General features: G+C 48.7%; 1 protein-coding gene across 1 annotated transcript; it reads left to right on the plus strand.

Annotated features, from left to right (window-relative positions):
- The first annotated feature begins 1,404 nt into the window (after positions 1-1,404).
- On the plus strand, positions 1,405-22,074 carry Pld2 (phospholipase D2). Its single transcript, XM_042680626.1, has 25 exons — positions 1,405-1,548; positions 1,952-2,061; positions 2,138-2,268; positions 2,380-2,522; positions 2,985-3,090; positions 3,409-3,474; positions 3,615-3,673; positions 3,798-3,890; positions 3,973-4,125; positions 5,329-5,478; positions 11,303-11,386; positions 11,509-11,587; positions 12,288-12,398; positions 12,517-12,687; positions 13,843-13,969; positions 14,144-14,262; positions 14,392-14,505; positions 14,674-14,778; positions 14,989-15,077; positions 15,185-15,298; positions 15,963-16,012; positions 16,247-16,381; positions 16,575-16,728; positions 20,668-20,782; positions 21,345-22,074. The coding sequence occupies exons 2-25, from the start codon at positions 1,953-1,955 to the stop codon at positions 21,570-21,572; spliced, it is 2,805 nt and encodes a 934-aa protein (XP_042536560.1). The 5' UTR covers positions 1,405-1,548; position 1,952; the 3' UTR covers positions 21,573-22,074.
- Positions 22,075-22,583: the final 509 nt, after the last annotated feature.

The raw sequence follows: 22,583 nt of genomic DNA on the forward strand, positions 1-22,583 counted from the left end.
TTGAAATCACATTCATGTAGGAAAGACTACATATTTATCAGATTTTTTTTTTTTTTTTGGTCGGTCGTGGGGCTTGAATTCTGGGCTTGGGTGCTGTCCCTACGCTCTTCAGCTCAAGGTGAGTGCTTTACTGCTTAAGCCACAGTGCCACTTCCGGTTTTCGAGTGGTTTATTGGAGATAAGAGTCTCATGGACTTTCCTGCCTGGGCTGGCTTTGAACCGTGATCCTCAGATCTCAGCCTCCTGAGTAGCTAGGATTACAGGTGTGAGCCACCAATGCCCGGCTAAGACTATGTATTTAATACACTGTGTTATTCTGTACAAGTAGGTGGGGGTTTTTTGCTTTTCATTTTTGCCAGTTTCAAGGCTTGAATTGTCCTGCTTACTTTTTTTTTTTTTTTTTGCCAGTCATGGTGCCTGAACTCTGGACCTGGGCACTGTCCCTCAGCTCTTCAGCTCAAGGTGAGTGCTCTACCACTTGAGCTACAGCGCCACTTCCAGCTTTTTCTGCTTATGTGGTGCTGAGGAATTGAACCCAGGACTTCATGCATGCAAGGCAAGCACTCTACCACTGAGCCACCTTCCCAGCCCCGAATTGTCCTGCTTACTAACTGTAGCACAGAGCAAGTGCAAAATAACTGCTTTTTTTTTTTTTTTGACAATCCTAGGGCTTGAACTCAGGGCCTGGGTGCTGTCCCTGAGCTACTTTTGCTCAAGACTAGTACTCTACCACTTAAGCCACAGCATGGGCTTTTTCTGTGTATGTGGTACTGAGGAATCGAACCCAGGGCTTCATGCATGTTGGGAAGCACTCTACCACTAAGCCACCTTCTCCAAATAACTGTTATATGAATGAATGCTACAATGTAACTTTATACAGTGATGAACTTGTAGTCATCATCCTTTGGGGCTTTTATCTTCTCATTCCTTTCATCTACAAACGCAATCTGGACCAGGTCAAATAGACTTCTCGGCTAGCCTGATAAGGGGGTGGCACCAGCAGGTCGCCGCCAAGCAGGCGAATCCTGCCACGGATCCCGGGGCCGGAGCCGCTGTGGAGGAATTGTGTAGCGACGACGACGCGCGCCCTCTGGATGGCAGGACACACTCCGCCCGACGGCATGGGACAGACGCAAGGACACTCACCGGGAAACAGAGGGCGGGACCGGGGAGTGGGCGGCCCCCGGGGCCGGGTTGCGCGCCGGACGGCGGGGCGGGCCGAGGGTGGCGAGGGCGGGACAGGACGGGTGACAAACCCGGGGAGGTGAGGCGCGGGGGAGGGGGGGGTGAGGGTGGTGGAAGGGGGCGCTCGTCCCGCCCCCCGGAGAGGGCAGGCCCCGAGCCCCGGCCCCGCCCCCGCCAGCCCGCTGGGGTGTGGGCCGATGCTCCGGCTGCGCCCTGCTCGCTGCGCTGCGCGGGTGCCGGCGCCCGCAGCCTGGGTGAACGGGCCCGGGGAGCGGAGGGTCCCGGGCCCCGGAAATCGGGAAGGGTTGGGGAGCAGGCTGGAGCTGCCGGGCCTTTGGAATCAGCCGCACACCCAGATTTCAGGTTTGTCTCCCGGGCGGGGAGCGCGTGACTTCCTCATTCCCGCCTGGACCCCCGCTCCCAGCGAGGCTGGCCCGGCTTGAGCCCCGGGGTCCCCGAGGCGGCTCAGCCCTCCGGCGCTTCTTTCCGCGGCTCCAGAGCCGGCGTAGTTCCGGGCTATCCCGGCCTGCAAGGGTGTTTCCCAGGACCCCGCCCGCGGAATGGGGGGGGCGCGTGGAGGGGGCCGGCGCGGGGGGGGGGGGGTTCTGCGTGCGGGACTGAAGGAGGGGTGGGGGCTAGAGGGGTGTCGACGGGGCGGGGTCTGCGTGCGGGCCGAGGTCGGCGGTGGGGGAGGGACTTGGGTTCGGGGGTCGGGGAGGTTTTCTTTAGGGCCGATCGCCTCCCTGAAACGACCTCATATTCCTAGGATGACGGCAACCCAGGAGAGCCCCTTCCCTTATGGAGACTACCTGAACTCCAGCCAGTTGCACATGGAGCCTGATGAGGTGGACACTTTGAGAGAAGGAGAGGACCCAGGTACTTAGGAGGATGGCCCTCAAAGAGGTGAGAATTTAAGGTTGAGTCTACATCCTTGGGCTTGCTTTCCTCACAGCTGACCGGATGCACCCCTTTCTGGCCATCTACAACCTTCAGCCTCTGAAGGTGCACCCCTTGGTGTTCGCCCCCGGAGTCCCTGTCACAGCCGAGGTGGTGGGCACTGAGAGATACACCAGTGGATCTAAGGTAGCAGGGCTGGCACTGGGGGGTGGGGATGGTCAGTAGAGGAAGGTCTGCCCAGACCCAAGGGCCTAAGACTCTACTAGGGGACATACATTGAATTCTTTACACCCTTAGGTGGGAACCTGCACCCTATATTCTGTCCGCTTGACTCATGGAGACTTTACCTGGACAACGAAGAAGAAGTTCCGTCATTTCCAGGAGCTACATCGCGACCTCCAGAGACACAAAGTCTTGATGAGTTTGCTTCCCCTGGCTCGGTGAGGGGCAGCCTACTTCCTGTGAGGGGCAGGTCCCCCTCATTCCTGCTCTGTCTCCCCACCCCAGGCCATCATCACCTGTCTTTCTGACTCCCCAAGACACAACCCCCTTTGTTTCTAACCCCCCCCCCCCTTCTCAGGCCATAACACTCCTGTCTCATTCCTTGGCTGTTGGTTCCCCCCTCTCCTGACCCTGGTTACTAGGAAACTTTCCCTGCTCAGCTTTCCCTGTTCATGGTTCTGTGCCAGCATCTCAGGCAGGCTGGATGCCCAAAATGCCCTTGGCATCTTCCCCCTTCTCTTGTCTCCAATCCCAGGGTAGAAAGCCCTTTTTTTTTGGTTTTGTTTTGTTTTTTCCCTGCTAGCCTTGAGGGCTCTGCCCCTCCTCCAAGCCCCCATCTCTAGTGTGTCAGGTACCCAAGCCTCCCAGCTCTTACTGACCTCACTCCATCTGCTCTGCAGCTTTGCTGTTCCCTATGTTCCAGCCCAAGAGGCAACTGACAGGGAGATGCCCCCTCTACCCAGAGGAGGTCCTGAGGGCTCCACCAGACATGCAGCCAGTAAACAGGTATGACTGGACACCATGTCCTCTGAGCATCCAGGGTGCAAGAGCCTTTCTGGTCCATCTTCTTCTCTTTTTTAACTTTTGTTGGTCTTGGGATTTGAACTCAGGGCCTGGGTACTGTCCCTGAGCTTTTTCACTCAAGGCTAGTGCTCCACCACTTTGAGCCACAGTTTCATTTCTAATTTAAGTCTCATGGGCTTTCCTGTCTAAGTTGGTTTTTAACTGTGATCCTCAGATCTCAGCTTCCTGAGTAGCTAGGATTACAGGCCTGAGCCACCACCACCTGGCCCATCTTATTTTCCCTCTTCCATCTCCCTTCAGAAATACCTGGAGAATTACCTCAACCGTCTCCTAACTATGTCATTCTATCGCAACTACCATGCCATGGTAAGGTCCAGGGATTGGACACTGGGGTTCTTTTGAGGTGGAAGAAGATCTCAGACCCCTAGGAGGCCAAGAGAAATGTTAGGGGCTGGGAAGTTGAAAATCAGGTCTCCCCCTAAATCTGTGTGTTCGTTCCTCTACAGACAGAGTTCCTGGAAGTCAGTCAGCTCTCCTTTATCCCAGACCTGGGCTCCAAAGGACTGTGAGTGTGGCCCCTCATCCAGCCCTCTGCAGATATCTCTCCATCTCTTTTGGCCTGAGAATGAGGCAGACAGTAAAGGAGTCTGGAGTCTCCATCTAGCATTGCTTCCTGATTTTCCCTACAGGGAAGGGGTGATCCGGAAGCGCTCAGGTGGTCATCGAGCTCCTGGTTTCACCTGCTGTGGCCGGGACCAAGTTTGTTATCGCTGGTCCAAGAGGTGAGGTCTAAGGCCAAACAGCCAGGCAATGGCTGGGGCAGAGCGCAGGCAGGGAGGATTGTACACAGCCCTTCCACTGCAGGTGGCTGGTGGTGAAGGATTCCTTTCTGCTGTACATGTGCCTGGAGACTGGCAACATCTCATTTGTTCAGCTCTTTGATCCTGGCTTCGAGGTGCAGGTGGGGAAAAGGAGTACAGAGACCCGGTATGGAGTGCGGATTGATACCTCCCACAGGTAAGATATCCCTGGTAGGAGAGTCATCCCTGAGGGAAGTTGAGCAGGAAAGAAGTTTGGTTTTGGGGTTTTTTGGTTGTTTCTTTTTTTTGTCAGTTGTGGGGCTTACACTCAGGGCCTAGGTGCTGTCCCTGAGCTCTTTTTGCCCAAGGCTAGTGCTCTACCATTTTGAACCACAGCCCTACTTCCAGTTTTCTGGTAGTTAATTGGAGATAAGAGTCTCGTGGGGACTTTTTTGCCCCTGCTGGCTTCAAACCAATATCCGCAGATCTCAGCCTCCTAAGTAGCTAAGATTACAGGTGTGAGCCACCAGTGCCTGGCAGAAAGCCTGTTTTACACCCAGTTCCCACCTTCAATCTGGCATGGTGGGGTTTGTTTTGGTGCCCATACTGGGTCTTGAACTCAAGACCTGGGTGTTGTCCCTTATCTATTTCACTCAAGGCTGGCAAGCTATCACTTGAGTCACACCTCTGCTTCTGGCTTTTTGGTGATTAATGGGAGATACAAATATCATAGACTTTCCTGCTTGGTCTGACTTTGAAATTTGATTGTCAGATCTTGCCTCCTAAATAGCTAAGAATACAGGTGTGAGCCACTGGCACCAAGTATTTTCTTTTTCTCTTCTTTTCATTGTTTCATTTTGAGACAGATTCTTCTTATGTAACCCAGGCTGGCCTTGAACTCATAAGCCTCTTAAATGCTGGGATTCTAGAAGTGTGAAGCACCATACCTGGCTGATGAGTTTTTTAAACTAGGAAACTAGTCCAACCAGATGCTTTGGATGTCTTAGGGTCAGGTATTAGTCAGTGTAAGCCTGAAGATTGATGTGATGGGTCATATTGGGTTATCTCCATATTAAGGAAGATCAGTCAGGAGGAACTCTTGGGAAAGTCCAAAGCCAGCCTGAGATACTTAGCAAGTTTGAGGCCTGGGTGACATGTCTCCAAAGCAGAAAGCAAATCACAAAACCAAAAAGAGAATTCTATTCATTTATTCATTCAACAAACTTTGTGCCTGACACAGTATTTGTGGGTTGCTGGTAACCCAACTTTGAGTAAAGCAGGTATCTGCCTTGTGTCTCTGGAGTCCTGATTAGAGACTAAGAGATAGGAGGGATGACAGCCAAAAGTGGGGAGGTCTCTGGGAAGACCCTAGGTATAGAGGAGAAGGAGGATTAGTGGTCATCTCCTTGTTCCTGTCCAGGTCCTTGATTCTCAAGTGCAGTAGCTACCGGCAGGCACGGTGGTGGGGCCAAGAGATCACTGAGTTGGCACAGGGCCCAGGCAAAGACTTCCTCCAGCTACATCAACACGACAGCTTTGCCCCACCCCGGCCTGGGACCCTCGCCCGGTGGTAAGATGCTGATGTCCTTCTCCAGCTCATTTGTGCCTTTCTTGATGCTATTGCTTCTTTCTGACTTCTTCTGACCTCTTTAACCTCATTGATTTTTCTGATGCCTTTTTAACCTTCCTAAGGGCCAACCTCAGTGATCTGCTCAGAACCTCTTTAGACCTTATAAGTTACATGGACTCTCTGTTTATGGTATCAGATCTCTCCAATTTATCTTTCACATAAATAGTTAATAAGCATCTTTTAAAAAAAAATTTTTTTGGGTCTGGTCGAGGGGCCTGAACTCTGGGCTTGGGCGCTGTCCCTCAGCTCTTCAGCTCAAGGCTAGCACTCTACCACTTGAGCCACAGCGCCACTTCTGGCTTTTTTCTTTTTGCTTATGTGGTACTAAGGAATCGAACTCAGGACCTCAGGCATGCAAGGCAAGCGCTCTACCACTGAGCCACCTTCCCAGCCCTTTAATAAGCATCTTATTAAGCATCTACTTTGTGCCCATGGTCTGGTGCTGGCTGTCAGGCACAGGCTTATCTGGTTTAGGAAGGAACATGATCTAATTGGAAGACTCTATGAATTTGCCATACTGGTATTGTGGTATATAGTTGAGGAAGGGATGTCAGGACCAGTTCCCTGAAGGCACATGGTAAGGTTTGCATTAGTAGGATAAAGAAAATAGAGCAGGGAAGCCCAAGCAGAGAATAGGAATAGCTTGGTATGTTTGAGAAGTAGATTGGGAGTTGAAGCAACTGATTCTATGCGGTCCATCATGCTAAGCCTTGGAGATTGAACTTTATAATAGGCAAGAAGAGTTGTGGAAGGAGAGAAAGAGAGAGAGGGAGAGTAAAGAAGGGAGAGAAAATGCTGGTCCTGGGGTTTGAACTTAGCCTGTTTGTGCTCAAGGCTAGCTAGCACACTACTAATTGAGCCACAGCACCATTTTTGACCTTTTTTGAGTAATTTATAGGTGATAAAGTCTTTTTTTCTTTCTTTCTTTTTTTTTTTTGGTTGGTCATGGGGCTTGATCTCTGGGCTTGGGTGCTGTCCTTGCACTCTTCAGCTCAAGGCTAGTGTTCTACCACTTGAGCCACAGTACCACTTCCGGTTTTCTAGTGGTTTATTGGAGATAAGAGTCTCACAGACTTTCCTGCCTGGGCTGGCTTTGAACCGCAATCCTCAGATCTCAGCCTCTTGAGTAGCTAGGATTATAGGTGTGAGCCACCAGCTACAGGCTATCCCTAAGCTTTTTTTTTTTTTTGTCAGTTGTGGGGCCTGAACTCTGGGCCTGGGCGCTGTCCCTCAGATCTTCAGTTCAAGGCTAGCTCTCTACCACTTGAGCCACAGTACCACTTCCAGCTTTTTCTGCGTATGTGGTGCTGAGGAATTGAACCCAGGGCCTCATGCATGCAAGGCAATGAGCCACTGAGCCACCTTCCCAGACTCTCCCTAAGCTTTTTTGCTTAAGGCTAGCACTCTACCACTTGAGCCAGAGCTCCACTTTTGTCTTTTTGGTGATTAACTGGAAAAAGAATCTCACAAACTTTTCTGCATGCGCTAGCTTTGAGCCTTGATCCTCAAATCTTAGCCTCCTGAGTAGCTAGGATTACAGGTTTGTTGACCTGGGTTTTTTTGTTTGCTTTTTTTTTGTTTGTTTTCATGTTGAGCTGTGTTTTTAGTTTTTTGGTTTTTTTTGGGTCAGTTGTGGGGCTTGAACTCTGGGCCTGGGCACTGTCCCTCAGCTCTTCAGCTCAAGGCGAGTGCTCTACCACTTGAGCCACAGTGCCACTTCCAGTTTTCTGAGTGGTTTATTGGAGATAAAGAGTCTCATGGACTTTTCCTGCCCGGGCTGGCTTTGAACTGAGATCCTCAGATCGCAGTAACTAGGATTATAGGTGTGAGCCACCGGCGCCCAGCCTGAGCTGTGGTTTTAAGATTTGGTTTTGAGGGGCTGGGAAGTTGGCTCAGTGGTAGAGTGCTTGCCTTGCATGAATGAAGCCCTGGGTTTGATTCCTCAGTACCACATAAGCAGAAAAAGCCAGGAGTGCGCTGTGGCTCAAGAGGTAGAGTGCTAGCCTTGAGCTGAAGAGCTGAGGGACTGCGCCCAGGCCCAGAGTTCAGGCTCTAGGACCAACAACAAGAACAACAACAAAAGATATGGTTTTAAAACAGGGTCCCACTATCTTTTGATTGGGCTGGCCTTGAACTCTTCCTGAGTAGCAGGGCTTACAGGTATGTGCTATCATGTCATATAAGATTAAAAAAACAAAACAAAAAAAGTAAGTAGTAATAATAGTACTTAAATAGCATTTATTATGGGTCATAACTGTTTTACATATATTAACTTTTAGGATGCTCCCCACAACTCTATGAGGTAAATTGTTATCTCATTTTATTGATAAGAAAACTAAGCAAAGAGTTGTTAGCTAATTAAGGTTATAACTCTTGTGAACCATGAAACTAGGAATCAGTTCAGACAGCCTGAGTCAAAAATGTTCTTTTCCATCACCCTAAATTGTTGGTTATTAAGAAGTCAGGAGTTGCCTGATGCTAACAGCTCATTCTTGTATCTTAACTACTCAGGAAACTAAGATCTGGAGGAATGAAAATTTAAAACCAGCACTGGCAGAAAAGTCAGCAAGATTCCCATCTCCAGAATAACCAGCAAAAAGCAGGGCTAGAAGCATGGCTCAAGTGGTAGAGCACCAGCCAGGCAAACACAAAGCTCTGAGTTCAAACTCCAGTACCACCTAAAGGAAGAGAGGGAAGGAAGGAGACAGGAAAGATTCCCAGCCCTGAAAACAAAGTTAAGCAATAAAGTAACACATTAAGTACAAATTTTGCATCCCTACTCATTGCACACCTACACATTGCACAATCCTTTACTCCACGTCACCGTTTTTTATTCCTCCTCCCAACAATTCCATTTTTTCTTTCCAGAAGTAACCCAGTAACCCAGGGGTTGAGAAGTTAGCTTAGTGGTAGAGTGCTTGCCTTGCATGCATGAGACCCTGGGTTCGATTCTTCAGCACCACATAAGCAGAAAAAAGCTGGAAGTGGCACTCTGGCTCAATTGGTAGGGCACTAGCCTTGAGCTGAAGAGCTGAGGGACAGCGCCCAGCTCAGAGTTCAGCCCATGACCAAAAAAAAAAAAAAGAAGAAGTAACCCAGGCAACAGTTTGGTATTTATCCTCCTAGATCCTTTTCTGCAATTTTAGTTTTTGCTTGTATATGTTACTTTTTGCCTTATCACAAATGACATATCACATGCCCTCTTCTGCAACTATTTCCACTTAATACATATGTTAGAGAGTCCACATTTAGGTCATTTCCTGACTTTCACTCTTACAAATAATGCTTCCATAAATAGAATTTTTGCCTAAGCATTTTAGAATATGTATTTCTAGAAATAAAATTGCTCTATGTACTTATTAGTACTTAAGAATATGTGCAGCTAGGGCTGGGAAGGTGGCTCAGTGGTAGAGCGCTTGCCTTGCATGCCTGAGACCCTGGGTTCAATTCCTCAGCACCATATAAGCAAAACGAAAAGAGCCGGAAGTGGCGCTGTGGCTCAAGTAGTAGAGTGCTAGCCTTGAGCTGAAGAGCTGAGGGACAGTGCCCAGGCCCAGAGTTCATGCCCCACGACCGGACCCCAAAAAAAAAAAAAAAATGTGCAGCTGCATATGTAATGCATTCCTATAATTCCAGCATTTGGGAGCCTGAGGTAGGAGAAATCTTGAGTTTAAGGCCAGGCTGAACTACATAGTGAACCTTATATAAAAAAGCAAGCCAAGGGGCTGGGAAGGTGGCTCAGTGGTAGAGCGCTTGCCTTGCATGCCTGAGGCCCTGGGTTCGATTCCTCAGCACCACATAAGCAAAAAGAAAAAAAAAAGCCGGAAGTGGTGCTGTGGCTCAAGTGGTAGAGCGCTAGCTTTGAGCTGAAGAGCTGAGGGACAGCGCCCAGGCCCAGAGTTCAGGCCCCACGACCAGACCAAAAAAAAAGCAAGCCAAAAAAGTATATATGCATTTTATATAGGTGTGTATACATATATATGTATATTTAGTTATGGTCATTTGAAACAAATATTTATTGGCTATTGTTTTCCTGAACAATGCCCGACAAAAAAGAAAAAAAAAAAAAGAGATGAGAGAAATATGGTGGCTCATACATGTAATCCTAGTTATTCAGGGAGCTGAAGTCTGAGACTCAGGGTTTGAAGCCAGCCTGAGCAGAAAAATCCATGATAACTTTTATTGCCAATTAACCCACAAAAAGTTGAAAGTAAAAGCTTGGTTCAAATTAGAATCATTGGTAACACACAATAGTAACACATGAGGAAGTGGGTAGTTTCATAGATTATGGGAATAGATATTGGTTATTTACTTTTTTGTGTGTGTCAGTCGTGGGGCTTGAACTCTGGGCCTATGTGCTGTCCCACAGCTCTGCAGCTCAAGGCTAGCACTCTACCACTTGAGCCACAGTGCCACTTCTGGTTTGCTGGTGGTTTATTGGAGATAAGAGTCTCACGGACTTTCCTGTCTGGGCTGGCTTTGAACTGCAATCCTCAGATCTCAGTCTTCTGAGTAGTTAGGATTACAGGTGTGAACCACTGGCGCCTGCCTGACTTTTTTTTTTTTAGACAAGATCTAGCTATGTAGCCCAGGCTGTCCTTGAACTTATTATCCTTTTGCATTAGCTTCCCAAGAGCTGGGATTATAGTGTAATATCACACTTAGCTGGTCATACCAACTTTTTAGAAGACAGTTTGGCGGTATCAGTCAAAATAGCAAATATTTGAAGTAACATCTTTTTTGTTTTGGTCTGAGACTGGTACTCAAACTCAGTATCTGATGGCTAACATACTACTAACTGAGCCTTGACACATCTTTCTTTCTTTCTTTTTTTGTCGGTCATGGGGCTTGAACTCTGGGCCTGGGCGCTGTCCCTCAGTTCTTTAGCTCAAGGCTAGCGCTCTACCACTTGAGCCACAGTGCCACCTCTGGCTTTTTCTGCTTATGTGGTGCTGAGGAATCAAACCCAGGGCCTCATGATGCAAGGCAAGCGCTCTACCACTGAGCCACCTTCCCAGCCCCCACATCTTTCTTTCTTTCCTTCTGTGTGTGTGTGTGTGTGTGTACCTGTACTGGGGCTTGAACTTGGTTTTTTGCTCAAGGCTATCATGCTACCATTTGTGCCATACCTCCACTTCTGCCTTTTTGCTGGTTAATTGGAACTAAGAGTCTGTCAGGTTTGTCTGCCTGGGCTGACTTTGAATTGTCATCCTCAGATCTCAGCCTCCTGAGTAGCAAGAATTATAGGCATGAGCCACCAGTACCTGACTGTATGCCCTTTTCTTATTGATTTATATATGGCTGTCTTCCACTACCTTAGTTTTTTGTTTTTTTGGTTTTTTTGTCGGTCGTGGGGCTTGAACTCTGGGCCTGGACACTGTCCCTGCACTCTTCAGCTCAAGGCAAGCGCTCTATGGCTTGAGCCACAGCACCACTTCGGTTTTCTAGTGGTTTACTGGAGATAAGAGTCTCACAGACGTTCCTGCCGGGGCTGGCTTTGAACCGCGATCCTCAGATCTCAGCCTCCTGAGTAGCTAGGAATACAGCGTGAGCCACTGGTGCCCGGCTACCTTAGTTTTTTATGTAGCTTATTCTGGCTAATCATACTGATAAACCCTACTTTGATTTATCTGATGCCATCTGACCTCTCTAATCTCGGACACTGCTGTCGATCTCTGACCCGTGACTATCCTCTTTGATCTTTACTCTTCAGAGCTTTCTGGCTTCTGACTCCCCTGACCTCCTTGGCTTGGCCTCCCCCCAGGTTTGTGAATGGGGCAGGGTACTTTGCTGCTGTGGCAGATGCCATCCTGCAAGCTCGACAGGAGATTTTCATCACAGACTGGTGGTAAGTGGGGAAAGTGGGGTGGGGGGAGCAGGACAAAGCCTGGGGCAGCACACAGGGGAAGGGAAGGAATGGTTGGTTGTCCAGCACTTAGTTTGCTCCCTCCACCCTATTCCAAATCCTAGGTTGAGTCCTGAAGTTTATCTGAAGCGTCCAGCCCATTCCAATGACTGGAGACTAGACATTATGCTCAAAAGAAAGGCGGTAAGAAGCATGGACAGGCTGGAAAGGGGAGGCCTGTGGGTAGAGGTTAATTAGGACTGCAGCATAAGAGAAAACTGGGGATCTGAGGTTTCAAGAAGGAAGGAAATGTAACTGTCCTGGCTCAAGGCCTGACATTCATCACCTTCTCCCTACTTCCTCTTCCCAATACATAGACTTCTCTTCTAGTGTCCATATGCTGTCTATATTCTGTTACCTAGAGGCACCCATTCTGTCTCTTTCACTGGAACATCACTAGTTCCAGTACGGAGCACAGCATCTGTTGCGCAGAGGGCATTTGTGACTGTGGATGAATGGGAGGAAGGATACACGAATGGCAGGTGTGCAGATAAGTGGATGGATAGATGGTAAAAAGGGAGAGGAATGGAAGGATATGAGCTGGAAAGGTGGAAATATAGAAGGATGTGTGGGAAGGTAGATGAATGACAGAGGGTAGATAAGATGATGAATAAATGTTTGGGAAGATGGATAATGAAGTGTAGGTGACAGATGACAAGGCAAGAAGAGAGCTGACAGTCTATGTTTGTTATAAGTGTGATGGCACGTGGGAGAGCATCTGGTCTCTCCAGGCAGGGTGGAGGGTATACAGGCATCAGAGTGTGGTGAAGGTTTTGGGAGGGTGGAAAGGAGCCACTCCGGAAGAGGCACTGGGATCTGATTCTTCCACTCACCTAAATTTAAGGAGGAGGGTGTCCGGGTGTCCGTACTACTGTTTAAGGAAGTGGAATTGGCCTTGGGCATCAACAGTGGCTACAGCAAGAGGACTCTGATGCTGTTGCACCCCAACATAAAGGTGACGCTTCCTTGCCATTCTTCCCGACCCCTCTCTGGAGGGTCAAATCCTTTCAGCTTTTTCTCCTCTTACCTTCTCATGAAACACACACCCTCATGAACTCCGGTATCTGCTCCAGGTGATGCGCCACCCAGACCTGGTGACATTGTGGGCCCATCATGAAAAACTTCTGGTGGTAGACCAAGCTGTGGCCTTCTTAGGAGGGCTGGACCTTGCCTATGGCCGCTGGGATGACCTGCACTATCGACTCACAGACCTTGGGGACACCTCTGAGTCAACTGCCTCTCAGGTAATTCCCCTGAGACCTTCTCAAGCTCTCCCAAGCCCAGATAACATAGATTCACACCCCTTTCCAGTTGCATCCTTCTTCTGCTAGTCATCTACTGGGTTTCTCAGCCTCGGTTGCTGCCCCTTAGCTTTTTCACTCAAGACTGGCACTCTACCACTTGAGCCACAGCTCCATTTTCAGCTTTGGGTGGTTATTCAGAGAGAAAAGTCTTGGGCGGGGAAGGTGGCTCAGTGGTAGAGTGCTTCCCTAGCATGCAGGAAGCCCTGGGTTCTACTCCTCAGAACCACATAAACAGAAAAAGCTAGAAGTGGCACTGTGGATCAAGTGGTAGTGCTAGCCTTGAGCAAAAGAAGCTCAAGGACAGCGCTCAGGCCCTGAGTTCAAGCCCCAAGACTGGCAAAAAAAAAAAAGTCTGAGAAAAGAGTCTTACGGACTTTCCTGCCTGGGCTAGCTTTGAACTGTTACTCTCAGATCTCAGCCTGAGTAGCTAATTATAGGTATAAGCCACTGGCACCCAGCAGCACCCACTGTTTTTTGTTTTTGTTTTCTGGCCATGAGGCTTGAACTCAGGGCCTGGGCACTATCCTCAAGCTTCTACCACTTGAAGCCACTGCTCCACTTTCGGTTTTCTGGTGGTTAATTGGAGACAAGAATCTCACAGACTTTCCTGCTCAGGCTAGCTTTGAACTGTGATCCTCAGATCTCAGCCTCCTGAATAGCTAGGATTACAGGTGTAAGCCACCAGCGCCTGGCTACCCACTGTTTTTGAAACAGGATCTCTCATTAGATATCCCAGACTGGCCTGAAACTCTTGTGCATCACCACATGTAGCCAAAAACTCACTTTGAAAATACTATCACCCAAGTGGCGCTGTAGCTCAAGTGGTAGAGCGCTCGCCTTGAGCTGAAGAGCTGAGGGACAGCGCCCAGGCCCAGAGTTCAAGCCCCACGACCGTCAAAAAAAAAAGAAAAAGAAAATACTATCACCCAATCCCTTCCCAACATCCACGGACCCCCAAAATGCAGCTGAACGTGAAGGGCTGGCATGAGGGGCTTTCTGTGTCTCTCATACTTTAGTGCCCTTGTCTTCTCCTTGGCCTGGTTCTCTAGGGCCTATGACCTCATCTTGCCCCTGGCCTTGGTGTGTCTTCTGCAGCCTTCCACCCCGTGCCCAGACTCTTCGGGCACTCCAGACCTGTCTCACAACCACTTCTTCTGGCTGGGCAAGGACTATAGCAATCTTATTACGAAGGATTGGGTGCAACTGGACCGGCCTTTTGAAGGTGAGGCTCCCCTCCTACAAGGCCTGTGGGAGCTGGGAGCAGGGCAGGAAGATGGGGCTGGAGCTGGGGTGGGACTGGGTGAGTCAGTCAGCCTTTGCCTCCTCCCTGTTCCAAGAATTCCTCACACACACCAGCCCTGACTTTTCTCCTGACCCTTCTGGGTGGGGCGCTCAGATTTTATTGACAGGGAGACTATCCCCCGGATGCCATGGAGGGATGTGGGCGTGGTCGTCCATGGCTCAGCAGCACGAGACCTAGCCCGTCACTTTATCCAGCGCTGGAACTTCACCAAGGTGTTTGCTCCCTTTGGGGTAGTAGGGGGAGCTGGGGGGAGGGGGGTAGAAAGAGAGACAGAGACAGAGAGAGACAGACAGGCTTAATTGCTACCTCCTTCTAACTCTGCCATCCTCCTTCTACCTCAGACCACCAAGGCCAAGTACAAGACACCCATGTACCCCTACCTCCTACCCAAATGCACCAGCACTGCAAGCCATCTGCCATTCACACTCCCCGGTGGGCAGTGCACCACTGTACAGGTAAGGCTCCTGACTTCCACCAGCCCCTTCCTTTCTTGCCTTTAGCCCTATGTTCCACTTCCTTTCCTGATGGGAGAACCATTACCCTTCCTCCCTCCACCCCCCATCCCTGCCCCAGATTCCTCTTTTCTTGTGATTAGGAATCACATCATATCCACCATTCACTAGGTGCTGCGGTCTGTGGACCGTTGGTCAGCCGGGACTTCGGAGAATTCCATCCTCAATGCTTATCTCCACACCATCAGAGAGAGCCAGCACTTCCTCTACATTGAGGTCTGACTGGGGTGAGGGTGGAGGTGAGGACCCAAGAGAGAACTTGGGGATGCCAATAGGATCAGTATCTAGGGCTGGTGTGGCTGGGACTGAAGCACATAGAGAATCGTGGGGCCAAGGCCTCTGGGCTGGGGCTAGGGACTGGAGAATGGGAGCCCAGGCAGGGACCAGGGCCAAGCGGCTGATGTTGCTTTCTGGTCTCTGCCCCAGAATCAGTTCTTCATTAGCTGCTCAGATGGTCGCTCGGTTCTGAACAAGGTGGGCGATGAGATTGTGGACAGAATCCTGAAGGCCCACAAGTAAGGTGGACTGTCAGGAAGGTGGGGGCAATGGGTATGGTTTAGACCCAGCTAGATGGGGTGAGCTCCCTGGATCTGTCCAGTGCTGACTCTGCCCCTCTGTCTAGACAGGGCCAATGTTTCCGTGTCTACGTGCTCCTGCCCTTGCTTCCTGGCTTTGAGGGGGACATCTCCACAGGTGGCGGTAACTCCATCCAGGCCATTCTGCACTTCACTTACAGGTGACTCCCCCCCCCCCACTCCACCTTTCCATGGCCCCACCTAACCCCTCCCCATTCCTTCCTGTTGGACCTCCCTCTCTCCCTCCTTCCCCCCTCTCCCTCTTCTCTCTCTCTCTCTCTCTCTCATACTGGTACTGGTACTTCAACTCAGGGTCTCACAATCTTACTTGCATTTTTACTCAAGCCTGGCACTTGGGTTGGGAAGGTGGCTCAGTGACAGAGCATTTGCCTTGCATGCATGAGGCCCTGAGTTCGATTCCTCAGCACCACATAATCAAAAAGAAGAAGCCAGAAGTGGCACTGTGGTTCAAGTGGTAGAGCACTAGCCTTGAGCTGAAGAGCTGAGGGACAGCAACCAGGTCCAGAGTTCAGGCCCCACAACCGGGCCCAAAAGAAAAAAAATGAAAAAGACTGGCACTCTACCACTTGAGCCATGGCTCCATTTCAGGTTTTTTGGAGAAAAGAGTCTCATGGACTTTCCAGCCTGAGCTGGCTTCAAACCACAACTCTCAGATCTCAGCCTTCTCAGTAGCTAGGATTACAGGCATGAGCCACCAATGCCCAGCCTTTTGGGCCTTTGAGGTCTACCTTTCTCCTGATATTGGCCCTCTCAAAACAAAACAAAACAAAACCCAAGACAGCCTTACTCTTTCCTTTCCCTCAGGACCCTGTGTCGTGGGGAGTATTCAATCCTACATCGTCTCAAAGCTGCCAGTGAGTGCTGGGGACTATGGGGGACTGGGGAGGCCACATTCTGATATATGGGAAGAGGGAGCTGAGGGGAAAGGAAGCCATCATTCTAGCATGCCTGGGGGCTCCTCAGGACCTAGGTGGCCTCTCACTTCTAGGAGAAGTATACGCATTAGACTAGGCAGGGCTGAAGTGAGGAGAGGTGGGAGAGGGGAGCCTTCAACTCACTCTCCCTCCTCTTCCCCGTCTCTTGAGCAGTGGGGACGGCATGGAAGGACTATATGTCCATCTGTGGGCTTCGCACACATGGAGAGCTGGGCGGGCATCTGGTCTCAGAGCTCATCTATATCCACAGCAAGATGCTCATTGCAGATGACCGGAAAGTCATCATTGGTCAGTATTGGATTTGAGCCTGGTGTTCAGAGGAGGGTGGGGTGGGACAAGGTTCTGGGAGATGACAGAGACTGCATCTGGGGCTCAAGGTAGAGATTGCCTCAAGTCTGGTGCTTGGGTGAAGGTGATGAGGAATTCTGGGAGAGAAATCCTCCAACCCAGACAGACACCATGTGTCCCATACACACCCCAGGTTCTGCAAACATCAACGACCGAAGTTTGCTAGGGAAAAGGGACAGTGAGCTGGCTGTGCTGATTGAGGACACAGAGATGGAGCCTTCCCTCATGGATGGGGTAGAGTACCAGGCCGGCAGGTTTGCCTTGAGTTTGCGGAAGCACTGTTTCAGGTAGGTCAGGTGGGATGCTACTAGATGGAGGCAGAGCAGTTGGTATGGAGGGCGGGGGGCGCAGGAAGATCCTGACTTTTTGAGCTGGACATGAAGTCTCCTTAGAGCTAGTTCTGGATTTCCCTGTAGGCACATTAACCCAGTTAAGAGTATTAGCAAACTAAGGACACACACATACACACACACACACACACACAAAATGAGGGGATGCTAGGGGCTCACATCTGAAGGCTAAGATCTGAGGATTGCTGTTTGAAGCCAGCCTGGGCAGGAAAGTCTGTGAGACTCTTTTTTATTATTATTATTATTGTGAATATACCATACAGAGGGGTTACAATTACATGGGCAAGATAACGAGTACATTTCTCATCAAGCATTGTTGCCTCCTCCTTTGTTTCGCCTTCCCATCCCTTCCCATCTCCCACCCACCCCCACCCGCAGCCCCCTGTGAGACTCTTATCTCCAATTAACCACCAGAAAACTAGAAACTAGAAGTGGAGCTGCAGCTCGAAGTGGTAGAGTGCTAGCCTTGACAGAAAAGCTCAAGGATAAGTCCCAAGACCAACACACACACACACATACACACACACACACACACACGAAAAAATACTTATATTTTTAAGAATACATATATTTTTAAGAATATATATATAATATATATATATATATATATATATATATATATATATATATATACATACACACACACACACACATATATATTCAGCCAGTCCTGGGGCTTGAACTCAGGGCCTGGGCACTGTCCCTGAGTTTCTTTTGCTCAAGGCTAGCTCTTGAGCCACAGTGCCACTTCCAGCTTTTTCTGTGTATGTGGTACTGAGGGATCGAACCCAGGGCTTTATGCATGTAAGGCAAGCACTCTGCCACTAAGCCGTATTCCCAGCCAAGATTTTTTTGTCAGTTGTGGGGCTTGATTTCTGAGCCTGGGCACTGTCCCTGAGCTCTTCAGCTCAAGACAAGCATTCTACCACTTGAGCCACAGAGCCATTTCTGGTTTTCTGGTGGTTAATTGGAGGTAAGAGTCTTACAGACTTTCCTGCCCAGGCTGGCTTTGAACTGTGATCCTCAGATTTCAGCCTCCTAAGTAGCTAGGATTATAGGCATGAGCCAGCTAAGAATAATTTTTTTTTAATATCAAAATAGTTATCAGCAGGCAGTGGTCGCTCACATCTTCAATCTTAGCTACTCAGGATGCTGAGGTTTGAAGCCAGTTCAGGCAGACAAATCTGAGAGACTGTTATCTCCTATTAACCAGAAGAAAGCTGGAATTGGAGGTGTGATTCAATAGGTAGATCACCATCTGCGAGCAAAAAAGCCGAAAAAGCTGATTGAGAGCACAAGGTTCTGAGTTCATGCCCTAATACCAAAGTAGTCATCAAAGTAGAGAAAAATCTACTGGACTCATTTGAACTTATTTTACTGTTTATTGAATCTATTATTAAGTATTAAAACTAGGATTTTTTTTTTTTTTGGGGGGGGGGGTCCGGTTCTGGGGCCTGTACTCTGGGCCTGGGCGCTGTCCCTCAGCTCTTCAGTTCAAGGCTAGCGCTCTACCACTTGAACCACAGCGCCACTTCCAGCTTTTTTCTTTTTGCTTATGTGGTGCTGAGGAATCGAACCCAGGGCCTCATGCATGCAAGGCAAGCACTCTACCACTGAGCCACCTTCCCAGCCCCATAAAACTAGGATTTTTTTTTTTTTTTTTGCCAATCCTAAGGCTTGAACTCAGGGCGCACTGTCCCTGAGCTTTTTTTTTTCCTGCTTTTTTTTTTTTTTTTTTTTTTGGTTGTGGGGCTTGAAATCTGGGCCTGGGCACTGTACCTGAGCTCTTCAGCTCAAGGCTAGCACTCTAGCACTTGAGCCACAGTGCCACGTCCAGTTTTCTGGTGGTTAATTGGAGATAAGAGTCTTAAGGACTTTCCTTGTGAGCTGGCTTTGAATCGTGATCCTCAGATCTCAGCCTCCTGAGTTAGCTAGGATTACAGGCCTGAGCCACTGGTACCCAGCTTCCTGAGCTTCTTTTGCTCAAGGCTAGCATTTTACCACTTGAGCCACAGCACTACTTCTGGCTTTTTTCTGTTTAGGTGGTACTGGGGAATCAAACCCATGCTAGACAAGTACTCTATCACTAAGCCACATTCCCAGCTCTGAAACTAAGATTTTAGACCCCAAGCACTGATGTTAAGTTTGACCACTCAATCCTATATGCCAGAGTTGTTGTGAAAGGCAGAGAACAGAGATTTATTACATGGTAACCATGGAAAGACAGAACTTTAGTACGTTTTCAGCACGGTCATCTTCAGGATACAGACACTAGCTTTAGGATAGAGAAAATTGGAGGTGGAAGATGAAAAAATATGTATAGTTAAAACAGTACCAAAGTGCCAGGCTCTGGTGGCTCATGCCTATAATTCTACTTTTTTTTTTTTTTTTTTTTTTTTGTCTTTTCTTTTTTGGTACTGGGGATCGAACCCAGGACGTTGCACTTGCTAGGCAAGCACTTTGCCACTGAGCTACATCCCAGCCCCCATGCCTATAATTCTAGCTACTCAGGAGGCTGAGTTCTGAGAATCAAAGCCAGTCCATCCAGGTAGGAAAGACCGTAAGACTCTTATCTCCAATAAACTATCAGAAAAACTGGAAGTGGTGCTGTGGCTCAAGTGGTAGGATGCTCAGTTTGAGCTAAGAGCTCAGGGACAATGCCCAGGCCCAGAGTTCAAGCCCCATGACCAATAAAAATATAAAATACAAAAATAGAAAAAAAAAAACAAAAGGAAGTGGCGCTGTGGCTTAAGTGGTAGAGTGCTTGCCTTGAGCTGAAGATTGCAGGGACAACGCCCAAGCCCAGAGTTCAAGCCCCACGACCGACCAAAAAAACAAAACAAAACAAAAAACAGTACCTAAGCTAGGTACCAGTGGCTCACGCCTGTAATCCTAGCTACTCAGGAGGCTGAGATCTGAGGGATCATGGTTCAAAGCCATCCTGGGCAGGAAAGGTTGTGAAACTCTTTTTTTTTTTTTTTGCTTATATGGTGCTGAGGAATCGAACCCAGGGCCTCATGCTCTACCACTAAGCCACCTTCCCAGCTCTGGTTGTGAAACTCTTATCTCCAATTAACCACCAGAAAACCGGAAATGGTACTGTGGCTCAAGTGGTAGAGCACTCACCTTGAGCTGAAGAACTGAGGGGCAGTGCTTAGGCCCAAAGTTCAAGCCCCATGACCAACAACAACAAAAAAGCCCCAAATCACAGGCATTACCTGGTTATCTAAGCTTAGTCTTTGTCTCTAGAGGCATTCCAGAAAAGTTAATCACTTTACCATAGGGACAAGTGGCCTAGCTGATGATGAGAGTTTTGGGCTGCTTCCTTTAAGATGCTAAGAAAGCATTGCCTCTTTGAGGGGCAGTTTGCCTTCCATACAAGATGATTATTGGTAGCGGGTTTCCGTAGAGTAGTGGTTATCATGTTTGCCTCACAAGATGATTATTGGTGAATCTTCTCTTTACTGGAGCCAAAGGTGGTTTTAAACTGATTGCTTCAGAGAATAGCTCAGATCACAGGGCACAGATATGAAGTTGAGGGACTTTTAGTTAATTCACAGGGCTCAGCAAAAGCATCTTTTCAGTTGTCTCTCTTTTTTTTTTTTTTGGTTGGTCATGGGGCTTGAACTCTGGACCTGGGCACTGTCCCTCAGCACTTCAGCTCAAGGCTAGCACTCTACCACTTGAGCCACAGCATCACTGCCGGCTTTTTCTGCTTATGTGGTGCTGAGGGCCTCATGCATGCGAGGCAAGCGCTCTACCACTGAGCCACCTTCCCAGCCCCTCAGTTGTCTCTTACAGTACCTGGAGAGGAAGGTCATGACTTCTGTGGTCTTTAGAATCAATCTGGCCCCATTGGGACCATTTCTTCCACAGTGTGATTCTTGGGGCAAATGGCCGGTCAGACCTGGATCTTCGAGACCCTGTCTGTGATGACTTCTTCCAGTTGTGGCAAGAGACCGCAGAGAACAATGCCAATATCTATGAGCAGGTGGGAAATGAGGGGTACTGGCCTAGAGTGACTAATGGGTTATCCTGTTCTGTGACATGGAGAGAAGCCCCACTACACAGTCCTTCTAGAAAGGGGATGAAGGCTGAGTGCTTGTGGTTCACATCTGTAATCCTAACTGCTCAGAAGGCTGAGATCTGAGAACCTTGGGTCCAGATTAGCCTGCAGAAAAGTTTTTGAGCCTTATTCGGTCCACTTGACCAGCAAAAAGCCGGAAGCAGAGGTGTGGCTCAAGTAGTAGAATGCTAGCCTTGAGTGAAAAAAAAAAAACAAGTGAGAATGCAAGGATCTGAGTTCAAGTTGCAGTACATACACAAATGTGTGTGTGCATGTGCATACACATATGTGCGTGCACACATACACACACAGAGGAAAAGGAATTAATAAGGGTCTGATAGCACTTACTACTGGGAATTGAGTATCCCCAGTCAGTATGAAGGGTATTTCAAGGAGATATGAGATGTGTAGAGTCCATCCTAGCTGGCTTGAACTCTTGAGACTCCCCTAACCTAATTAGCTTCCATGTCCTTTCTCTCATCCTCAGATCTTTCGATGCCTGCCAAGCAATGCCACACGTTCCCTGCGAACTCTCCGGGAATATGTATCTGTGGAGCCCCTGGCTGTGGTCAGCCCTCCCTTGGCTCGGTCGGAGCTCAGCCAGGTCCAGGGCCACCTGGTTCATTTCCCCCTCAAGTTTCTGGAGGAGGAGGAGTCTTTGCTGCCCCCGTTAGGGAGCAAGGAAGGCATGATACCCTTAGAAGTATGGACGTAAGAAGGTCACCAGGTCTGCCTCCCTGCCCCAAATCCTGAGAACCGAGGGCCAGAACCCCTTGAGCTCTGGAGAGATGGAAATCCCTGAAGAGGATTAGAGGAGTCACAGAGTACCCTTACTTGGAAAGTATGTAAAGGGGGTACCTCGAGCCTGGCATACAAAGACAAAAATGGGGTCCTAGTGATGTTCATCCATCTGCTGCCCAGCTGAAACCACTACTACAAAGGGGAAGCATGGGAACTGGGCCTCTTATTCCAGGAATATAGGGTGCTGTCTTAGGCCTTTCCTGACTCTCCCTCCTCCTGCTCTTAACCCCCTCCATGTTCTAGGCCCATTCCTAGCCCACTGCTCCAAGATGGAGGGCAGGATGGATCCACTCTGGCTGCAGCCTCTGCTGGAGATTAGGACATGGAGTACATATTAACTCCCTCAACCAACCAACCTGTTGAAAGACACTAATTTTGTACCAGTTCAGTAAACATTTCATAAATAAAAAATGTAGGAGAAACTCATGTCCCTTGGAGGAACTAAGTGCTGCTGTCTTACCTTATTTTTCTTTTATTTAATTTTATCATCAAGGTGATATACAGAGGGCTTAGTTAGATAAGTAATGAGTACATTTCTTGTCTAACAATGTTACCTTTCCCTTGTTTTCTCCCGTTTTCCCTCCCCCCTCTTACCTTCTTTACTTCAGTTCTTTCTGCATTTCTGTGCTGCTGCTTTTTTTAAATTAGCATATATTGTACAAAAGGGTTAGCATTTCTTTTTTCAATTTTAAAAATTATTATTAGGAAAGTGATACGCAGAGGGGTTACAGTTGTATAATTCAGGTAAAGGAAGTTTAGGAAGTGGTGCTTGCTCAAGTGGTAGAGTTGGGCTGAAGAACTCAGGGATAGCACTCAGGCCCAGAGTTTAAGATCCATGACTTGGGACTGGGAAGGTGGCTCAGTGGTAGAGTGCTTGCCGTGCATGCATGAGGCCCTGGGTTGGATTCCTCAACACCACATAAGC

Source organism: Dipodomys spectabilis, unplaced genomic scaffold (genome assembly GCF_019054845.1).
Source record: "Dipodomys spectabilis isolate Male_0828 unplaced genomic scaffold, ASM1905484v1 ptg000062l, whole genome shotgun sequence".
Taxonomy (NCBI): domain Eukaryota; kingdom Metazoa; phylum Chordata; class Mammalia; order Rodentia; family Heteromyidae; genus Dipodomys; species Dipodomys spectabilis.

Coding starts and splice junctions, on each gene's coding strand:
- Pld2 (XM_042680626.1), top strand. CDS start 1,953: ATGACGGCAACCCAGGAGAGCCCCTTCCCTTATGGAGACTACCTGAAC. Junction 14,506..14,673: donor GGCAGTGCACCACTGTACAG/GTAAGGCTCCTG, acceptor ACCATTCACTAG/GTGCTGCGGTCTGTGGACCG. Junction 16,729..20,667: donor TTGCGGAAGCACTGTTTCAG/GTAGGTCAGGTG, acceptor TTTCTTCCACAG/TGTGATTCTTGGGGCAAATG.